This window comes from Stegostoma tigrinum, chromosome 47, assembly GCF_030684315.1.
Source record: "Stegostoma tigrinum isolate sSteTig4 chromosome 47, sSteTig4.hap1, whole genome shotgun sequence".
Taxonomy (NCBI): Eukaryota; Metazoa; Chordata; class Chondrichthyes; order Orectolobiformes; family Stegostomatidae; genus Stegostoma; species Stegostoma tigrinum.
In genome coordinates, this window is record NC_081400.1 from 9,337,213 (window position 1) to 9,357,611 (window position 20,399).

The 20,399-nt window shown below is 42.5% G+C and overlaps 1 protein-coding gene across 3 annotated transcripts in view; it reads left to right on the forward strand.

Annotated features, from left to right (window-relative positions):
• Positions 1 to 20,399, forward strand: part of LOC125449814 (utrophin-like) — a 222,158-nt gene that overhangs the window by 126,187 nt on the left and 75,572 nt on the right. For 2 of the 3 annotated variants that reach the window (XM_059643079.1, XM_059643078.1), the window contains exon 1: positions 11,517 to 11,630. In XM_059643079.1, the coding sequence (XP_059499062.1) occupies positions 11,591 to 11,630 (40 nt within the window). In that variant the 5' untranslated portion in view covers positions 11,517 to 11,590. Of the gene's footprint in view, positions 11,695 to 20,399 lie in introns of those variants that run through there. The other variant, XR_009443476.1, reaches the window with a different exon arrangement.

Here is a 20,399-nt window from a genome sequence, read left to right on the forward strand (position 1 = left end):
GGACTGCAGTAATCAGTGCCTATACCCACTTCTGACTTTGTGAAGGAGTTACGTTCATTGATAAAGCAGCTGAAGCTGGTCAGACTGAGGAACTTTGCAGCGATGACCTTGTACTGAGCTGATTGATCTCCAGCAACCACAACCATCCTGCCTTTTGCTGTCTATATCTCCAACTATTCGGCCATTTCCTACCTAATTCCCATTGACTTCAGTTTTCGGAAGGCTTCTTGATGTCAAGGTGAGATACTTTTCTGTCAGCTTTGGAAAACCACTCTTTTGTCTCTGTTTGGACCGAGATTGTATTAAAGTTAGAAATTACGTTGGCCCTGATGGAACCCAAAATGAGCAACAATGAGCCGGTTATTACCTAATGGCCTTATTGTCCAGTTTCGGGTCCAGTTCTGAGGAACAGTCACTGGACCCGAAATGTTAGCTCTGATTAATTTCAGTCACACACAGTTAGAGAAACTACGCTGTTCCAATCATAACAATTTATATAACCGAGCGCAACCTTGACTCGTACAATGAGTTAAAATTCGAGACTCGACCTCCAGTTACCCAGGTCATTCAGTACTAATCTCGGTCTTTTGATTGTGAACACTTTGTGGAGCTGTTTTATTAATTGTGTGGTGCTGTCATATGAACAGGAGCTGCCAGAGTTCGGTTTATAATTAGCTCTTGTGTAATGCAGTTGATTTCAGTCAAGTTTTCATTATGTTCAAGGAGATATAGTGAGTTGACTGACTTTTATGAAGAGCTGTGCAATTTTTACAGCCATGTGTGTTTCTGCTGAAAGCAATATCTTTTGATGAATTGTATTGCGTGTGTCAAAAATGTGAAAAGATTTAGTTCAGCACACAGTGTGATTCTGAGTTGAGTGGCTTAAAAAATATTTACAGATTTGTGAACATGCTTAGTGAATTCTATGTCCAGGGAAAGCTTTATGAATCTTAGTATTCGTAACATAATCTCAACTATCTAATTTATACCCATATTCCTGGGTTATGCTCTATCTTTCATTCAAATTACTTTATAATCCATTACATGGATAATTCAAGATAACAAAGTGTGAAGCTGGATGAGCACAGCAAGCCAAGCAGCATCTCAGGAGCACAAAAGCTGATGTTTCGGGCCCAGGCTCTTCATCAGAGAGGGGGATGGGGAGAGGGTTCTGAAATAAATATGGAGAGAGGGGGAGGCGGACCGAAGATGGAGAGAAAAGATGATAGGTGGAGAGGAGAGAATAGGTGGGGAGGTAGGGAGGGGTAGGTCAGTCCAGGGAAGACGGACAGGTCGAGAAGGCGGGATGAGGTAGCAGGTAGGAGATGGAGGTGCTGCTTGACGTGGGAGGAAGGGATAGGTGAGAAGAAGAACGGGTTAGGGAAGCGGAGACAAGTTGGGCTGGTTTTGGGATGCACTGTGGAGAGGAGAAGAACTGGGCTGGTTTTGGGATGCATTGGGAGAAGGGGAGATTTTGAAGCTTGTGAAGTCCACATTGATACCATTGGGCTGCAGGGTTCCCAAGCGAAATATGAGTTGCTGTTCTTGCAACCTTCAGGTGGCATCATTGTGGCACTGCAGGAGGCCCATGACGGACATGTCGTCTGAGGAATGGGAGGGAGAGTTAAAATGGTTCGCGACTGGGAGGTGCAGTTGTTTATTGCGAACCGAGCGGAGGTGTTCTGCAAAGCGGTCCCCAAGCCTGATTGGTTCCCCAATGTAGAGGAAGTCACACCGGGCACAATGGATACAGTAGACCACATCGGCAGATGTGCAGGTGAACATCTGCTAAATATGGAAGGTCATCTTGGGGCCTGGGATGGGGGTGAGGGAGGAGGTATGGGGGCAAGTGTAGCACTTCCTGCGGTTGAGGGGAAGGTGCCGGGTGTGGTGGGGTTGGAGGGGAGTGTGGAGCGGACAAGGGAGTCACGGAGAGAGTGGTCTCTCCAGAAGGCAGACAAGGGTGGGGATGGAAAAATGTCTTGGGTGGTGGGGTTGGATTGTAGATGGCGGAAGTGTCGGAGGATGATGCGTTGTATCTGGAGGTTGGTAGGGTGGTGTGTGAAAACGAGGGGGATCCTCTTGTGGTGGTTGTGGCGGGGGCGGGGTGTGAGGGATGTGTTGCGGGAAATGCGGGCAACGCGCTCAAGGGCGTTCTCGACCACTGCGGGGGGAACGTTGCGGTCCTTGAAGAACGTGCACATCTGGGGTGTGCGGGAGTGGAATGCCTCATCCTGGGAGCAGATGCGGCGGAGGCGGAGGAATTAGGAATAGGGGATGGAATTTTTGCAGCAGGGTGGCTGGGAGGAGGTGTATTCTAGGGAGCTGTGGGAGTCGGTGGGCTTGAAATGGACATCAGTTACCTGAGATGGAGACTGAGAGGTCCAGCAAGGTGAGGGATGTGTTGGAGATGGCCCAGGTGAACTTGAGGTTGGGGTGGAAGGTGTTGGTGAAGTGGATGAACTGTTTGAGCTGCCCTGAGGAGTAAGTGGCAGCGCCGATACAGTCATCAATGTAACGGAGGAAGAAGTGGGGTTTGGGGCCTGTGCAGGTGCGGACGAGGGACTGTTCCATGTCACCTACAAAGAGGCAGGCATAGCTTGGCCCCATGCAGGTACCCATGGCCACCTCCTTTGTCTCTAGGAAGTGGGAGGAATCGAAAGAGAAGTTGTTGAGGGTGATGACGAGTTTGGCTAGGTGGATGAGGCTGTCGGTGGAGGGGGACTGGTCGGGCCTGCGGGACACAAAGAAGCGGAGGGCTTTGAGGCCATCTGCATGTGGAATAAAGGTGTATAGGGACTGGACATACATGGTGAAAATGAGGTGTTGGGGGCCAGGGGATTGGAAGTTCTGGAGGAGGTGGAGGGCGTGGGTGGTGTCACGGACGTAGGTGGGGAGTTCCTGGACCAAGGGGGAGAAAGGTGTAGATGAGTTCGGTGGGGCAGGAACAGGCTGAGACAATCGGTCGACCCAGGCAGGCAGGCTTGTGGATTTTGGGCAGGGCAGGCAGGTTTTTAACACAGCACAGGAGATTTGTTGAAACAGTATCTAATGGTAATTAGATTAAATCCTTTTCTTTATTCACTGCTCACTTTGGGAGTCATTCTGAGCTATTTCCCAGAAATGGTCATGTTAGGCAATCGAATTTGAATTTCTCAGCCAATAACTTTAACCAAAGTTATTGATATTATGAAGTACTTATTATGCTCATGAATTGGTTATTGTCTCATAGAGACCTCTAGCTCAGGAAAGGAACCTTTGGCACTGTGCCTGTGAAAAACAGTCACCTAACTATTCTAATTCCATTTTACGGCATTTGTACCATTTGCCTTGTATGCCTTGGCGTAGCAAGTATCCACCTTTATTTCGTAAATCTTACGAGGGTTTCTGCCTCAGCCACCCTTACTGGCAGTGAGTTCCAGATTCCTACACCCTCTTGGTAAAAACATTTTTCCTCTCATCCCTTATGAATCTCTTGCCCCTTACCTTAAATCTACGTGACCAGTCATTGATCCTTGCACCAAAGCGAAAAGTTTCTTTCTGTTTATGCCTCTCATAATTTTATACATTTCAATCATATTCTCCCTTCATCTGTTCTGTTCTATGGAAAACAACTTTAGACTGTTCAATCTTTCTTCATTTCAAAAACTCTTCACCTTGGACAGCATCCTGATAAATCTCCCCTGCACCTTATCCCCCCAACCCTTCACTGTAGATTCCAGACCTGTGCCCATTACGCTAGCTGTGTCCTAAACAATGTTTTGCATAGTTCCAGCATAACCACCCTACTCTTAAACTCAATGCCTTAGTTAGTAAAGGTAAGTGACCCTTATGCCTTCTTCATTACTTTATCTACCCGACCTGATACCTTAAGGGACTGGTGTACATGTATATCAAAATCCCTGGGATCCTCAGTGCTTCCACCTTTCATCATTTATTCCTATGCCTTATTTGACCTGCTGAAGTGCATTCTCTCACGTGTATCCAGATTGAATTCCATTTGCTGCTGATTAGCCTATCTATATTCTCCTGTAATCTAAAGCTAACCTCCTCATGAATGACTACTCCACCAATTTTTGCACCATCTGCAAACTAACTAATCTGTCTTGCCTATATAGATATCTAAATTGTTTATAAATAACACAAACAGCAATAAGTCCAACATTGATCCCTGCACTGAACACAGAATTCCAATCACCAAAACACCGAGCAATCATCATCCTCTGTTCTTTGCCATTCGACCAATTCTGGATCCGAGTAGCCAAATTTCCTCAGAACCCTTGGGCTATTCACTATTAGTCTCCCATGTGGGACATTGACAAAAGCCTTGCTAAAGTCCAAGTAGATTATGTCAAATGTAATCCCGTCTTGTACACACCTGGTTACTTCTTCAAAAAATGCAATCAAGTTATTCAGACATGGCCTCCCCTCACTAAAACCGTGACTGCCCTGCCTTTCCAAGTGTAGATTAATTCTGTCCCACAGAATTGCTTCCAGTAGTTTCCTCACCTGAGGTGAGACTTACTATTGTGTATCTTTATTTCAATATACAATTTTTATTCACTTTTGCGATATGGACATTACTGCCTGTCTTGAGTTGCCCTTGAGAAAGTGGTGGTGAGTTGCTTTCTTAACCCGCTGCATGCCATGTGATATAGCTACTCTCGCGATGACATTAGGGAGGGAATTCCAGGATTTTGACTTGTTTTAAGCATTTATATGTACTTTATCATGAAATGCTGACAAGGTCGACAAGGAAATATAAGGATTCAAAAAGATTTATGGTCCTCATGAAGAAATAGTTAGGACTGGTAGACAGACCCTCAATAATTTGGTGTGTTTGTTGTCGGCCTTTTTCTAAAGCAGTTGATTCAAACGGTCTGATTGTAAAATTCTTTTCCGTACAAATGTTTGCTTTAAAATAAAGAGAAGTAAAGAGAAGAATCCGTCTAGAATTAGATTTGATTTGTGTGTGGCTTTGAGAGTGATCTTGTCATGAGTATGCTGTGAGATTACCCCAGAGACTCTGATATGCTAAAGTAATAGACTTTTGGAGACTGGCAACAACTGTTCTGCTTCTGTGCCACCATAAAAAATCAAATCTGTCTTGTTTAGAAATACTTGGAGGCATACCTGTTGCTGTACATCTGATTTGAAAACTGTAACATGCAAAAACATACTCTTAGCATTACCCTGAAAGATTCAACATAAAGTAATTCAACAGATTTCTTCTATTATCTAGAATATCTTCTGAAATATTTGGTTTGAAAATGGGTAAGTCACAAAATTGTATCAGTGATAATGGGAACTGCAGATGCTGCAGAATCCGAGACAACAAAGTGTGGAGCTGGATGGACACCGAAGGCCAAGCAGCATTTTGACACATCCAGCATTGCTGAAGTGATTACCCACTGCAGTTTAGACACAACTTTATGAGCAGGCTTGTCATGAAAGACCAATTTAATCATCTAGTAAGCAGTATGTTCTGGCTGAAATACTAAAACATGATGAAAATCTTTGCAATTAGACAACTGTTTTACATTTTGCATTATGCATAGAAACGGACAAACAAGAGGGCTGTGTTCTGAGGAGGGGTCACCCGACCCAAAACGTGAACTCTGATTTTTGTTCACAGATGCTGCCAGACCTGCTGAGCTTTTCCAGCAACTTCTGTTTTTGGTGTCATCTGATTTTCTGATTTTGTTTTGTCATGTTGATTCTTTGGAGCACATGTTTTTGAAGTTGAGCCTTCCCTCAGAAATGTCTCATCTGTTTTCACCAGCCATTTGCTGTGTTTGCCAGCAGTAAAGCCAAAATTTCTTTAATTTATTTCTTGTGAAGCATGCCTTCAACAACCTGAGTTTACCTTATGGGTGTGCTGCGCTTTTCCTCCAGGCTTGGTATTTTTCCCTGTCTCCGAGTGCAGTTATCAAGTGCATTCTCATGAGAGCAGTTTAATCATGGCTTTTCTTGTTTTGAATTTGCTGTTGTTTTGGGTGTATAGTTTGGCAGTCTGTCGTTTGGTTGTTGCTCTGCTTTGGTTGGAAGGTTAATCTGATTATCTATAGCTGCTGTATTTGAGTTAGTATTTCTTTACCATTGAATCCATTGTACTTCTGAAATTTGACACAAATAGAATATAATTTCACTTTGTGACTTTGCTGTTAACACAGTAAATGGAGGAAAGTATTTGCCAGACAATGTAGGGAATCTACAAACAATTGTAATAAGGGTTACGAATGTGATAACTCTCGCTGGCGTATGCCAGTTGAATTTCTTGTGTTAAATTGCTAGATTATATTTTGCGGACTAAATTCTGAAAATAATATCTTGCTGTATGGAAAACAATATCCTTGAACACTGGTCGGTCAGTTGGAAGGCAAAGAAACACTGGGATTCCTGAAAGTAGAAGGAGAGAGAAAAATCAAAGCAGTAACGAACCTGGTCTGAAGTCCATAATTGCCAGTGATACATCAGAGAACTTGTTGGTTACCTGGCTGCTGATGCACTAAAGCAGTAACACATAATAATGAGCTAACAAAAAAACCATTCAAAAATGAGAGAGCATTGAAATAACTGACAGCATTTAATCTGCTCCTGTTGTGATGAAAGTGTCTCGTCGATTTGTAACAAAATAGTTCCAGGTTGAATTAATAATTAGGGGCTACATTGTATCAACTCAACGTAAGAGTAGTTTGTCTGTGGGACCTCGGGATAGTAATGATAAAGATCACTCTTGTCTATGGTTCCTGATTTCTACTGGTATGTGCTGTGGCAATCTATCAGTTCAGAGATGAAAAGGGTAGAGCAAGGGAAGGAGATTCAGAAGGTAGTTCGTTCTTTCAATAAAATACTTTCCATTTTGCTTTGTTGAGAATGCAGTCTTGAGTTTTGCAAGTGGCTTTAATAGCGTGTATTTCAGGTGTTGAGGGAGTCAAGGGATTTTATTTGTGAGGTGCTGGTAATTGTTAGGAGGAAATTATATTCTGGGAATATCTTGGTAATACAAATTGGAAACAGATTAACTTTCAAATAAAGATCCAAAAATATCCTCTGGTTGCTGGTTTGTTTCTGACTCAAAGGACATGTCTTTAAGGGCGGCATGGTGGTGCAGTGGTTAGCACCGCTGCCTCTGGGCACCAGGGACCCGGGTTTGATTCCAGACTTGGGTGACGGTCTGTGTGGAGTTTGCACATTCTCCCTGTGTCTGTGTGAGTTTTCTCCGGGTGCTCGGTTTACTCCCACCGTCCAAAGATGTGTGGGTTAGGTGGACTGGCCATGCTAAATTGCCCGTAGTGTTCAGGGATGTGTACATTAGGTGTGTTTTAGGGGGATGGGTCTGGGTGGGATGTTCCAAGGATCCAACTGAACTTTTTGGACCGAAGGGCCTGTCTCAACATTGTAAGGATTCTAAAACTTATAGTTCATTACACTTAACCAAGATCGGAGTAAAATACTGGAAATGATTGTGAGGAGTGAGGGTCGAACAGCTAATCTAACTAACATTGGCCAACATGTAGGTTTGGAAGGGGGCAGTCTGGCTGACTAACCGCTTTGAACTTTTAGAGGAAATCATGATCCAGGTAGACTGTGGGAATTCCAAGATGCAGAAATAGGATAAGGTCATTTGGATCTATGAGTCTGCTTTGCAATTCATTTAGATCATTACCTGATCTGACATATATCTAGACTTTAAAAAAGAAACTTCAGCAAAGTTCCATGTAACAGAGCTATTGAAGCTCATGGGACAACATGGACTCAGGGGTTTAATGTGAACTGGCCAAATTTTCTAACAGTGACAAACTGGTGGAGGGAAGGGTGTGACTAAATCTGAGATCAGATTTTCGAAAAATATGTCTGCCACTTCAATGCACCACCTTGCTCCCTGACCAACATCTCTGTCTCCGGCTTGCTGCAGTGTTCTAGTGAAGCCCAGTGCAAGCTGGAGGAACAACACCTCAATTTCTGCTTAGGGACCCTCCAGCCCTTCGGACTCAATATTGAGTTCAATAATTTTTGGGCCTAAACTCTCCCATGTCCCAGCCTCCCCGATCCCACACACCAGGCCTTGTTACCACGTCGCCTCCCCCGACACACCCCAGTCCCTGTTAACAGCTATTCACCCTCCCAGCCTGATCATTAGCAACTCCTAAATCTGTCCAACTCTTTTTCTCTTTGGGCTCTACCCTGTTGATTGCTCCTGAACCCACCCACCTCCCCATTTTCTACCCATACAAACTGATGTTTTCCCAGTTTTTCAAAACTAAAGTGCATGTTTAGGCCTGTACATTGGCATGTAAGTGAACCTGCTTCCATTTTCTCAGCTAATAACTGTATATTTAGGAATCTATTTACATTGGGAGTTGGCCATAAGTTTTCAACTTGGAAATGTTTTTAGATTGCCCAGGGCAATTAATGTGCAGTTCATTCCAAAGTCAGAGGGTATTGAATTCAATGGATGGAGAGGAAGAGGCTTTCGTATGGAGGGATGATTATACAGTCAAAAGTATCTCATCAAAACAGGTTGGATTTGATGAACATTGTGTCAGATGGCAAAGATAATCAATTTGCTGATTCTCCAAACCTTTTTACTCAATCTGCAGTTGTGGAATTATTTCATTAAGTAAGCGAGATATTCATTTTATTTGCATTATTGTGTGTTTTCAAATGTCAATGCAGTAACCTACTCAAAAATTATGGTTCATATCTGGCACTCTGGGTGAAGATGTTCTTATGAGAAACTTTGCAATGTTCTATCATTGACTTATGCTCTCTAATCTGTGGTAGATTTTAACATAATTATTTATCAATTGGTATATTTTTGGTTTGTTCTTTGCAAAGCCTCTGTCGGAGTTGTGCAAATGTGCCATTCCCAGAGGGACATTCCGTGCCAGTTGTCTTGTAAACCTTTGTAATGTAGGCCCAAGCAGTGGAGCATTGCTTCATTTGTGTTATTTTTCCAGGATTAATCAAATGTTTTGTATTTGTTGGTTGTTAAATAATAACAGCTTTCCCAAATCTAAAATGTCAGGGAGACGCCAATTATAAATCCTGCGAAGGGAACGAATGACAAATTCCAATTAATTTTAAAATTTTTAACACTGATTCTTACAGGAATATTTTTGTCAAAACAGGAACTGTAAGAGTAGGGGAGTGAAGCCCCAGTAATTGCAAAATAAACTACACAGTCTATGTGTAGAGATGATAAAGTGTGGAGCTAGATGAACACAACACGCCAAGCAGCATCTTAGGAGCACAAAAGCTGACGTTTCGGGCCGAGACCATTCATCAGAAAAGTTCCTAGGTTGCTGCTTGACTGCTGTGTTGATCCAGCTCCACACTTTGTTATCTCGGATTCTCCAGCATCCGCAGTTCCCATCATCTCTCTCCACACAGCCTAGGTGTAGTTGCCTCTAGTGCATTTTATTGACTGTACAATTACAAGAATGATTAAACATTTTAGTTCAGAGATAATGGGAACTGCAGATGCTGGAGAATTCCAAGATAATAAAATGTGAGGCTGGATGAACACAGCAGGCCAAGCAGCATCTCAGGAGCACAAAAGCTGATGTTTCGGGCCTAGACCCTTCTCACTGTTATTTGAATAGAATAGAATCCCTACAGTGTGGAAGCAGGCTATTCATTCCATTGAGTTTACACTGACCCTCTGAAGAGAATCCCACCTAGATCCACCCTATCCAGGAAACCCTGCATTTCCCATGGCTCACTCAACTAGCCTGCACAATGCTGGACACTATGAGGTAATTTAGCATGGCCAGTCCTGGACATCTGTGGGCAGTGGAAGGAAACCAAAGCACCTGGCGGAACAAGCAGACTCTACACAGACAGTTGCCTGAGGGTGGAATTGAACCCAGGTTCCTGGCACTGTGAGGCAGCAGTGCTAACCACTGAGCCACCGTGTCACCTCTTTCTCAGCTACATATGAATTTATATCTACAGGCAACTTTAGTACTTAAAGGGCTCCTACTCTAACAACTTCAGTAAAATTGGAGCTTCGAAAGAAACAAAATCCTCTTTTGTTGGTCTTAACTTGACCTTTACTGCTACAGCGGGTTAAAGCTCACTCAGTTCTCTCAGCTGTCTGAGTTCCATTGCACAACGTGGGATTCTCTAATTTTGACTGAATCTTACCTCTGTAGCTTGAAATGTATCCTTAACTGCAATCTATGCAAATGCAGCCTCAAGCCCCGAGTGCCACGAAATGTACCAGTATAGATAAAGGTACTGGGATTTGATTCAGTTGTTTGGGCAGCTGGTTTATGAGTGATGCCAAAAACATGGGTTCACTTCCGACACTGGCTGAGGTTACCATGAATTTCCCAATGTTTCAACGTCACCCGTAGCTCAGAGGCATGGTGACATTCAGGTTAAGCTCACCACCAGTAATCTCTTGCCCTATGCTCCTTTGAGTCTATGGTGACTTTACCTTTTATATCTCTTAACAAAAGAAGCTGAGTAGAATGTAGATAACCGAGAAGGCTAGTCACAAATAACAAAAAAGCTTTTCAGCTCAGTACTGCAATAAGTGTTAATGTTACGTTGAGTGAAACATTTAACAAATCTTTGAGTACCTGAAAACTTATATTTGCTTTTTGTTTCAGGAGAGAGAGTTTTACACTGAAAGCCAGCAGCAGGAGTATGTTGCAATCTGCTTTTTGGGTGTTTGTTTACTGTTTATTAAATCAGGTTCTGGCTCTTTGCTCATATCTCCAGGACTGAAGTCTTGCCAAAAATGAGGCCTCAGGAAACAGGAGTGTACCTGGTTTCAGAGAACAAGGAGGCTGCAGGATGCTGATTAACATAATAAACAGCAGCTAGGAATAGAAGATTACGACAGGCATTCAGTGCAGCAGTTGAATAAGAGCTTGAGGGCCTTGTATTAAACTAGGCAGTGCAGTGATCTGTAGTATGAGGCAGAGAAGCACAGAGGAACTGATGGGCACAGATCTCTGAACTCTCAGCCTGTAGCAAAGATGGTAATAAATCTGAGGGACTTTTACATGAACACATTAATTTACAGATCATTGGGAGTGGTCTGGTATTTTGCTGTGGTCTTCCTTGCCCTGGGGACTGAAGTCCCATTTGATGTCACTGTTTGGTTCTATGTTTACAATAGACTCCCTTCGAGGATTGGTTTTCTTACCTTTGCGCAGAAAGTCCTTTTTGAAAATTTCTTATGTGACCATTGATCAGTTATTTTTGACTTCCAAATTGCCAGTGGTTTAGACCAACTGTTTGATTCAGACAGGCCCCAAAATTGGGTACGTTAAAGGAAAAACAGCTGGGCCATTGGAAGAAGCGAGAACTAGCAAAGTCTTTGACTGAACTTTAGGGTGAGAACTGCCTGAGACGAAGAAAGCACAATGGAAGATGGCTGAAAGCCGCAAAAGACTACTGAGCACCCTGGATCTGGGTATCTTTGGACAAGTCCTTTTGAATTGATGGATGTGTGAAGCTGCTAATGTGTAAACCACAATCTGATGGATTTAGTGTGGAAGAGAAACATGAGGACAGGTTAAAACAGGAGGTAATCTTCTTGAAGATGTAAAACTGCAGCACAACAGCAGTAATGGGACAACCTATTGCAGAAAGATGTCGGCTGTGTCAAGGTGAGACATAATGATGAATGGCCTGAACTTCAGCTTGCAGGAGTTGCTAAGAAAAATTGAACAGGTATAGTAAGAAAAACATGATTTTATCTAATGGCCTAATATTTAGTTCTTCATTCCATGTTATTCACTTTGTGTTTAATTTCTGTTGATGCAGTGGTTAATACCACAGCACACATTCTCTTACATACTTCCATGTGTTGTTGATCCGTTTCTAAGTAGGTTGAAAACTGTGTTAGTGCCACGCATAATGGAATTTTATGAACATACAACAGCAGTAAAAGTCAAAGTACATTTATGTTAAGTTTATAGAGAACTACAAAGTGTGTTCAAATGTTGGGAAAAGTCAGTGGAATAGTTTATTTGTGTTTTAGTTAATTACCAGAGATGCCTGTCACAATTTACAGAGAGCATATCCTGCTGTGGAGTGCCATGTCTTTGTTTAAATTGAGAAATTAAACATGTAATGATTCTCTTATATATTCGAATAACTGAAAGTAAATACAGTGGTCATTCTTAAATAGACTCTGCTTTAAACCCCATAAACCTATCCAGCTTTTAATTGAGGAGGATAGTTATTCACCAGTTTTAAATACATTGATCGAATACATGTGTGTTCCATTTATCATTGTTCTAATTGTTTTGAAGTAGTATTTACTGTGGAGAAATGCAAGAAACCTGTTCTGGCCATGGTTTCCAGCCAAACAATTGGGGCCACAATTTATGGGAGTTTTCTCAATTTTCTGGAACTTAGTAGCATTTGACCATCGACTGCATGAATTATTCATATGCCTGAGAGTTTGTAATTAGTTTTGCTGACCTTTTACTGTGGCCTAATTTCCACTGCTAATTTAGTGAAAGAAATCCATATAGTATGGATTAACAAGAGTGCCTTATTCACAGCATTGTAAAGTTGGACCAGAGAGTGGATGATGCTTATACGAGCATCCATTTGCTGTCAGGTACCTGGATTGATTGAACTGACATTTCATTTCCTGACCTCCTGCCCTTGGCCTCTCTATGGCAACAATTTTTGAATTAGTAGAATAAGGTCTTGTTGTCATGTTAAAAAGGGGAATTGTCAAAGAGGATGTTTTTGGCTTTTATTGCAGTTTCAGGATAAGAGAAAAAGATGCTGAATTAATTTTTGAGTGAAATTTGTATCCAAAGGCAGAATGACTGTGAAGTGGGGTTGTATCTGTCTGCAAGAACCAAGCATGTTGTTTTTATGGAATTAACAAATTGATGCATAAACATGGGGGAGGAGTAAAGTGTTACATATCATGGTTATTAGCTGATTAAAGCCTGAGTTCTTGTGCAGGGGTTGTTTCCTTCATGAGGATGCCTGTTGAGCGAGAGAGAGATTTTGTTTATTTGAATTTAATGTCTCTGGAGTTTAACACACTGTGAAAAGCATTTGTGTTGCATTTGCATTGCATTTCATACAGTTTTCACAGTGTGCGAACCATGGCACAGAGCAAAGCAGTAGATCAAATGTATGACTGAATATTACGTTCAAGGTAGAGCTCAGTTCATGCAGCAGTCATAGAATCCTTAGTGTGGAAGCAGACCATTTGCTCCATCGAGTCCACGCCGAACCTCCAAAGAGCAGCCTATCCAGATTTATCCCCCTACATTATGCCTGTCATCCTGCACGTCCCACAGCTAATCCACCTTACCTGCGTGCCTTAGGACTGTGGGACGAAACCGCAGCACTCAGAGGAAACCCACGCAGACATGGGGAGAACGTGCAAACTCCACACAGACGGCTGCCGAAGTGGGGAATCGAACCCAGGTCCCTGGCGCTGTGAGGCAGCACAACTAACCACTTATCCACGGCACTGCCCACTCAATATTTGGGAAATAAGGGTTGAAGACTAATTGTGTGTTTAAAAATAACCGAATTCGGGCTTAGTAGCTTCTTAAAAGTGCACTGTTTTTGATAGTAGCAGACCGTTGCTTTAGCTAGCCATTCCTTCCAAGCCTTTCATCAGTTTCTGTTTGATTCTGGAACCAAGAGCCTCCTCTATCTGTTTTCTTTCATTTCGTTCTTCCAGTCATTGATGTGTGGATTGCTTTAAGGCAAGTTTGAAGCTCATTATCTGCAGATGCTTGATCCTGAGCAATTTTCTTGACAATCTTATTTTTAACCAGCAGTGGTTTGCTATTCCCTTTCACTTTTAGGGACAGACTGAGGAGGCAGATTCCAGATCTACCTCAGTTGGAATGGGAATCGTGTCCATGCAGTTGGCATTATTCTTGAGGGAATTTGCCCAACCCAATAAATCTCTGATATTTATTTTCCATTAAGGGTCCCTCATGAATCTTTTTCAGAGACATTAAAGCCTCACAACCAGAAATTGCTCCGACAAATCAGCACTTCTTAGAAAAAAGAGAGATAACAAGGTGTAGAGGTGATGAACACAGCAGACCAAGCAGCATCAGAGGAGCAGGAGGGCTGATGTTTTGGGCCTAGACCATTCTTCTGATTGGTTTCGGCCTGAAACATGAGCTTTTCTGCTCCTCTGATGCTGCTTGGCCTGCTGTGTTCATCCACCTGTACACCTTGTCATCTCAGATTCTCCAGCATCTGCAGTTCCTACTGTCTCTGAAACTCATTGTAAGAATCAACCTTGATTTCTTGCTTTGGGATCCATCCATTAATTCACATCTTTCCTGTAAGATGGAATGAGGAACGAAATACTTTATACCAGATGCAAAATCTAGTGTGGCAGACGAAATTCAGCATGTGTCGTGAGAACTGATACAGAAACAAGGTAGAATAAATGTTATAATTTAAATGGCTGCACAGAAATAAAGACACACATACTCAACAGTTCTCATACACCGACTCGAAAGTCTTTGTAGGTGGCAGGGTTAGACCATTAGAAGCACAGTCTGTAGCAAGTTCCATTAAGGAATTTATTTACACAAAGCTGAAAAAAGTGTAGAGTTGTAGAGAAGGGAAAATGGAGTGGGGCGAATTGTGGATAATGCTTGCAGGGAACGAAAGTGACAAAGTGAATTGCTTCCTCTCAAGATTTAAGAACCATGATATAGCCTTGCAAATCCATGTGCAACTTCAATATCTTAAATATAAAGTCACATTTTTACTTAAACATTTTCTCTAGTCACCACTGCAAATATTGAATCGGTGATTTTTAATGGCACTTCAGTCAAAGCCCAAATCGATCTTAGAAATATGAGTAAGCCATTTATCCCTTGACCCTGCTGAATTTTTCAGTGTTATGGCTGATCTGATTGGGCCTTAACTCCACTTTCCTGCCTGCCTTCCGTAGCCCTCAACTCCAGAACTCTAAAATCTGTTAGGCAACCTGGAATTAGTCAGGAACCTGGCCTCCACTGCGAGCTGGGCCAGAGAATTCCAAACTGATGACTGAGAACATTTTCTTTTCATCCTATTTTACATAGGAGACCCCTTAATTTTAAACAGTATGCCTAGTCCTGGAATCCTTTCGGCATCTACCCCGTTAAGACCTCTCAGAATCTTGGGTTTCAAAAAGACCAGTTCTTATTCTTCTAATCACCAATGAGTTAAGGCCTAACTTGCTCAGGCTTTCCACGTAGTCAAGTCCTCACCCTAAGAATCAACATAAAGAATGTTCTTTTGAACTGCTTCCAATATAAACATATCCTGAAGGAAGGAGGTCAAAACTATACCCTGCTGTATATTGGGGCAGCTAGAATTCCCACCTTTTTTCAGTTCCCCTTGTAATAGAGGCCAGTGTTCCCTGATCTTTCTAATTGTTTCTTAACATTTTGCGACAAATTATGTCGCACCTAGGTATTACTTGTGTGTGTTTGTTACATTGTGTCTTCACAGGACCCTTGTGGTGCAGTGATAGTGTCCCTGTCTTTAGACCAACAAGTTTAAGTTTCACCTGCTCCAGAGGTGTGTAACAGGTTGATTAGAAAATGTCTATATTGTCTTTTCATCCGGTCAGTGTGAGGACTACCAATATCTAGAACTGGGTCTGATGCCATTTCGCCAAAACCTCTGCCTTGTTATTTCAAATTCTTTTGGTTTGTTGCATGTATGCAGAAGTCTGAAAGTAATAATGCTGCCACTTTTTCACCTTACTCCTAATTGTGGTGGTGTCTTGTTTGCCCTTCTTGATAGATATTTGGAGAAAGCTTGTTGTTTTTTATATTTTCTGCCAAATGACTCTCATGTCTCCTCTTTGTGTTGACTTGATTTTATAGTGCCACCCATGGTGGTTCCTGCCTGTGCCTTTCAGAGTGTTGTAGGGATTTTCTTGCTTCCATTCTTGTGTGACCACTTTTCCACACATTCTGTTTTATTTTCTTCTCTGAGCGTAACCTGACGGCATAGAGTTTTACATGGCTATCAATGTTCGGATTGCTGTCCTGACTCTGGCCGCCTTTGGGTCTTGCAAGCGTAGGCTGATTGAGCGTGAGCACAAGCCTATTGTGAATGGCTGAAAGAACATGTTTAATTTGATCAGCTACTTGTTAGCAGACGTTTTGTTTCACATGGCATTAGATGTGATTCTGTGATTGGGGCATTGCTTACCAAAGAATCCGAAGTGTGTGTCAGTAGCTGCACTAAAAAACAATTTAATTGGTTAATCTTGTAATGTATCTTATTCGTTCGAGCTAGATGCGACCTAGTTACATTCACAGGTGCTTTCTCCTGAACCAAGTGATTTGTCCAATTTCTGCACTTTTTAAAAATTACCCAAGAGCGCGGTAACACTTGGACTAGTTAGACTCAACTTGTCAATCGATCAGCCCTTTTCTTCTGTGCTATAAATTATGATCCTTTGAAACTTAGCATTCTTGCATTTGTCCTGATGAGTGCAAAGTGGAAAGCTGTGGCAAATTGTGTCTGTTTTTGGCAGTATTCTATATGCTGAAAACGCAAGAGATGATAACTTAATGAAAGGGCTGTTCCTTCACTGTTGCTGGGCCAAAAACCTGGGATTCCCTCCCAAGTAGCATTGTGGGTCAACCCATAGCAGGAGGAATGCAACGGTTTAAGAAGATAGCTCACCACCCCCTTCTCAAGGGAAACTAGGGATAGGCAAGAAATGCTGGCCAGCCAGTGACGCCCACATCCCACAAATGAATAAAAAAATGAAGGATCAACATATTTTTTCTTGCTGATTAATCTGCTGTACATCTCCACTATTTCCTGGATTTATATATACAAAATATCTGACTTTTTTGGGGGCAAATATGTTGAAACTTTCTTTGGTAATGTTATTCAAGAGTCAGCCTAATACAGATTAAGCTATCAATCTTAAACCTTGTTAAACTCGACAGAAATGAAAACTCTACTTTCCATTTATAGAGTTTATGCCACTATGACAATTTGTTGTCCCTAAATCTTGTAGATAATAAAGAATTACCAACCCATTCTATAATGGTCATTGTTTGGTTTTTCAAAGGCCAAAGGTCCCAAATCTGATTGAATCAACAACTGGATAGGCCTGTTCAGGTTGCAGTAGTAGATCTTTAATTGATTCTGTCTGAAATATTTGATTGCACTGCAAGTATATTACATGAAGGCAAAACAGTAATGTTGTTAACTTGTTGAATCCAACATTTTTTTGTCCAGTCCTTCAAAGACAGTTTCCCTGTTTAGCCCTTAATAAACATCACAAACAGAGAGATAGCTGGGACTTTTTGGTCATGTGTTCTGGTAGTCCATGATGGCCTGGATTTACTGTAAAAATATCAGTGAAGCTAACAGTGGGCTAAATATTCCCAGCCTTTCTGGATGATGTGGGCAGTGCTGGATCAGTTGGAAAAACTATGACAAGATTAGAAAGAAATACTTGGCTTTGAGAAAAAAAATCCAGTTTTCCATCAAAGGTTTCAATGGTGAGAGATGAGTTTCACTAGTGTGCAGCAAAAGGCCTTTGTGCGAGTATTTAGGTCTCATGAGTATCTCACCTCACCTTGAAGTGAGGAATTAGACAGTGACAATTACTGACATGAAAGTCAGAGTGGATATTTGCCAGCTGTTGCAACTGCTTCTCTCGCCTCTATCTTGGCCAGCAATTGTCAACATCGCAGGGTCTGCTCTCGGGGAAGTGACTGCTGGCACCCGCGTGACGACAGAGTTTGGCTTTGGACAAACCTCCTACTGATATGCCTTCGACCTGCCTGGATTCACTACCAAATATTAGGTCCAGAACTGTGCACACCGCCCCCCCCACACCCCCCCCACCCCGCCCCCGAATGCAATGCAACTCAAGTATTTTGCTCCCTTCCTACCTTGCAAACTTAAACTATTCCAGTGAGTGGTTGGGTAGTTAAAGTCCCCTATTACGGCCTTATTATTCTTACCCTTGTCTGAAATTTAATTATATTTCAATCCTGTATCTCTCAGACTGTTCAGGAGCACACAACAGTAAGCTTGCCCTTTTTATGTTTGTTGCCTCCTTCCATATAACTTTGCTTTGTGATCCTTCCAAGTTATAATCCTTCTTCATTGATTCCTTGTTCAATATTGTGACCCACCTTCTTTACATGGCCCACTCTTCTGTCTGTCCTGCTCTCTATCTGGTCTGAATACCCAAAAACGACAAGTGATGAGCTGCCAATCATGCCCATCTTTCAACCACGCCTCAGTTTTAGCTATGATATAATACTCCCACATGCCTGTCTGTACACTCAGCTCATCCGTCTTATTCTATACACTGCCCACATTAATGAAATACATTCTATTTAACCATATCAAACTCACTTCTGTCTTACATGCCATTTGGTTCCTCACCCTTCCAGACTTAATCACTCACTCGCTGACTCAAACATTTTAACTTAGAATTCATCTCAAAATCTATCCCCTCTGAACTACTTGTCAGGATCCACCCTCCTTCCTTCAAATGACTAATATATGTTGTAAACAGTTGTAGTCCCACCGCCGATTCCTGTAGAACCCCACTGGTCATGGGTCACCAAACTGAAAAAGAACCCTTTATCTCCAATTGCTGTTTCTTGCCTATGAACCAATCTGTATCCATGCTAACATGCTACCTCCAACACCGTGGGCTCTCATGTTATGACTTAACCTTTTGTCAAAATACAAAGCCCAAAGACAACACATCTATAGAACATCGAACATTACCGCACAGAACAGGCCCTTCGGCCCTCGATGTTGTGCCGACCTGTCGTACCAATCTGAAGCCCATCTAACCTACTCTATTCCATGTATGTCCATAAGCTTGCCCAATGACGACTTGAATGTACTTGAAGTTGGCGAATGTACTACCGCTGCAGGCAATGCGTTCCATACCCTTACTACTCTCTGAGTGAAGAAACTACCTCTGACAACTGTCCTATATCTTTCACCCCTCAATTTAAAGCTATGCCCGCTCGTGCTCGCCGTCACCATCCTAGGAAAAAGGCTCTTCCTGTCCACCCTATCTAACCCTCTGATTATCCTATATGTTTCAATTAAGTCACCTCTCAACCTTCTTCTCTCGAATGAAAGCAGCCTCAATTCCCTCAGCCTTTCCTCATAAGACCTTCCCTCCATACCAGGCAACATCCCAGTAAATCTCCTCTGCACCCTTTCCAAAGCTTCCACATCCTTCTTATAATGCGGTGACCAAAACTGTATACAGTACTCCAAGTGCGGCCGCACCAGAGTTTTGTACAGCTTCACCATAACCTCTTGGTTCCGGAACTCGATTCCTCTACTAATAAAAGCTAAAACACTGTATGCCTTCTGAACAGCCCTGTCAACCTGAGTGGCAACTTTCAAGGATCTGTGTACATGGACACCGAGATCTCTCTGCTGAGAGTATTAGCGGTCCTCTGGCACCTTAGCTGTGGCCAGAAACGACTTGAAAATCTTTGCCAGGATCTCTGATATCTCCTTTCCTGCTTCATAAAGTCATGCAGTACAGAAACACGCTCACTTAATCAACATCAATGCCAACTAACAAACATCAAACTACTAATCCCATTTACCTGCACTGAGTCATTACCGACCATACGCTGGCCCTTTAAATGCTCATCTGTTGCTTCTTTAATATTGCAAGCGTACCTGCCTTCTCCACCTTGCCAGGCAGCATATTACATGTTTGTATCACTTTTGGTGAAAACACTTGCCTCAGATCCCCTCTAAATAGCTGACAGTTCACCTGAAATCTATGCCCTCTGACTTAAACTCATTTACTGGTTCTCACAATCAATCTATGCCTCTCATAATTTTGTATACGTCGATCAGCCTCCTCTGCTGCATGGAAAACGCACTTAGCCTATCAGTTTCTCCTCATAAAACTTGCATTCAATCACAAAACAACACCCTGAAACATATACTGTCAACAAACCTGGCCAACACCTCTGTCTCCGGCTTGCTACAGTGTTCCACTGAAGCCCAGCGCAAGCAGAAAGAACAGCACCTCATTTTCCACTTGAGGAACTGACAGCCCTCCAGACTCAATATTGAGGTCTGTAATTTTAGGGCCTAAACTCTCCCATATCCCAGCCCCCGCTACCCCACACACCAGGCTTTGTTACCACGCAGCCTGCCACGACACATTCCCTGTTGTTAGTGACGAACAGTCCCCATTCACAACTGTTCACCCTCCCAGCCTGATTGTTTGCAACTCCTTTATCTGTCCACCTGTCTTTCTCTCTCTTTGGGCTCTATCCTATTGTTTACTCCCTACACTACCCTCCTCCCTATTTTCTGCATAGAAACCGATGTTTTCCCAGCCACCATCAGTTCTGGGGAAGGGTCACCGGACCGGAAACCTAAACTCTGTTTTC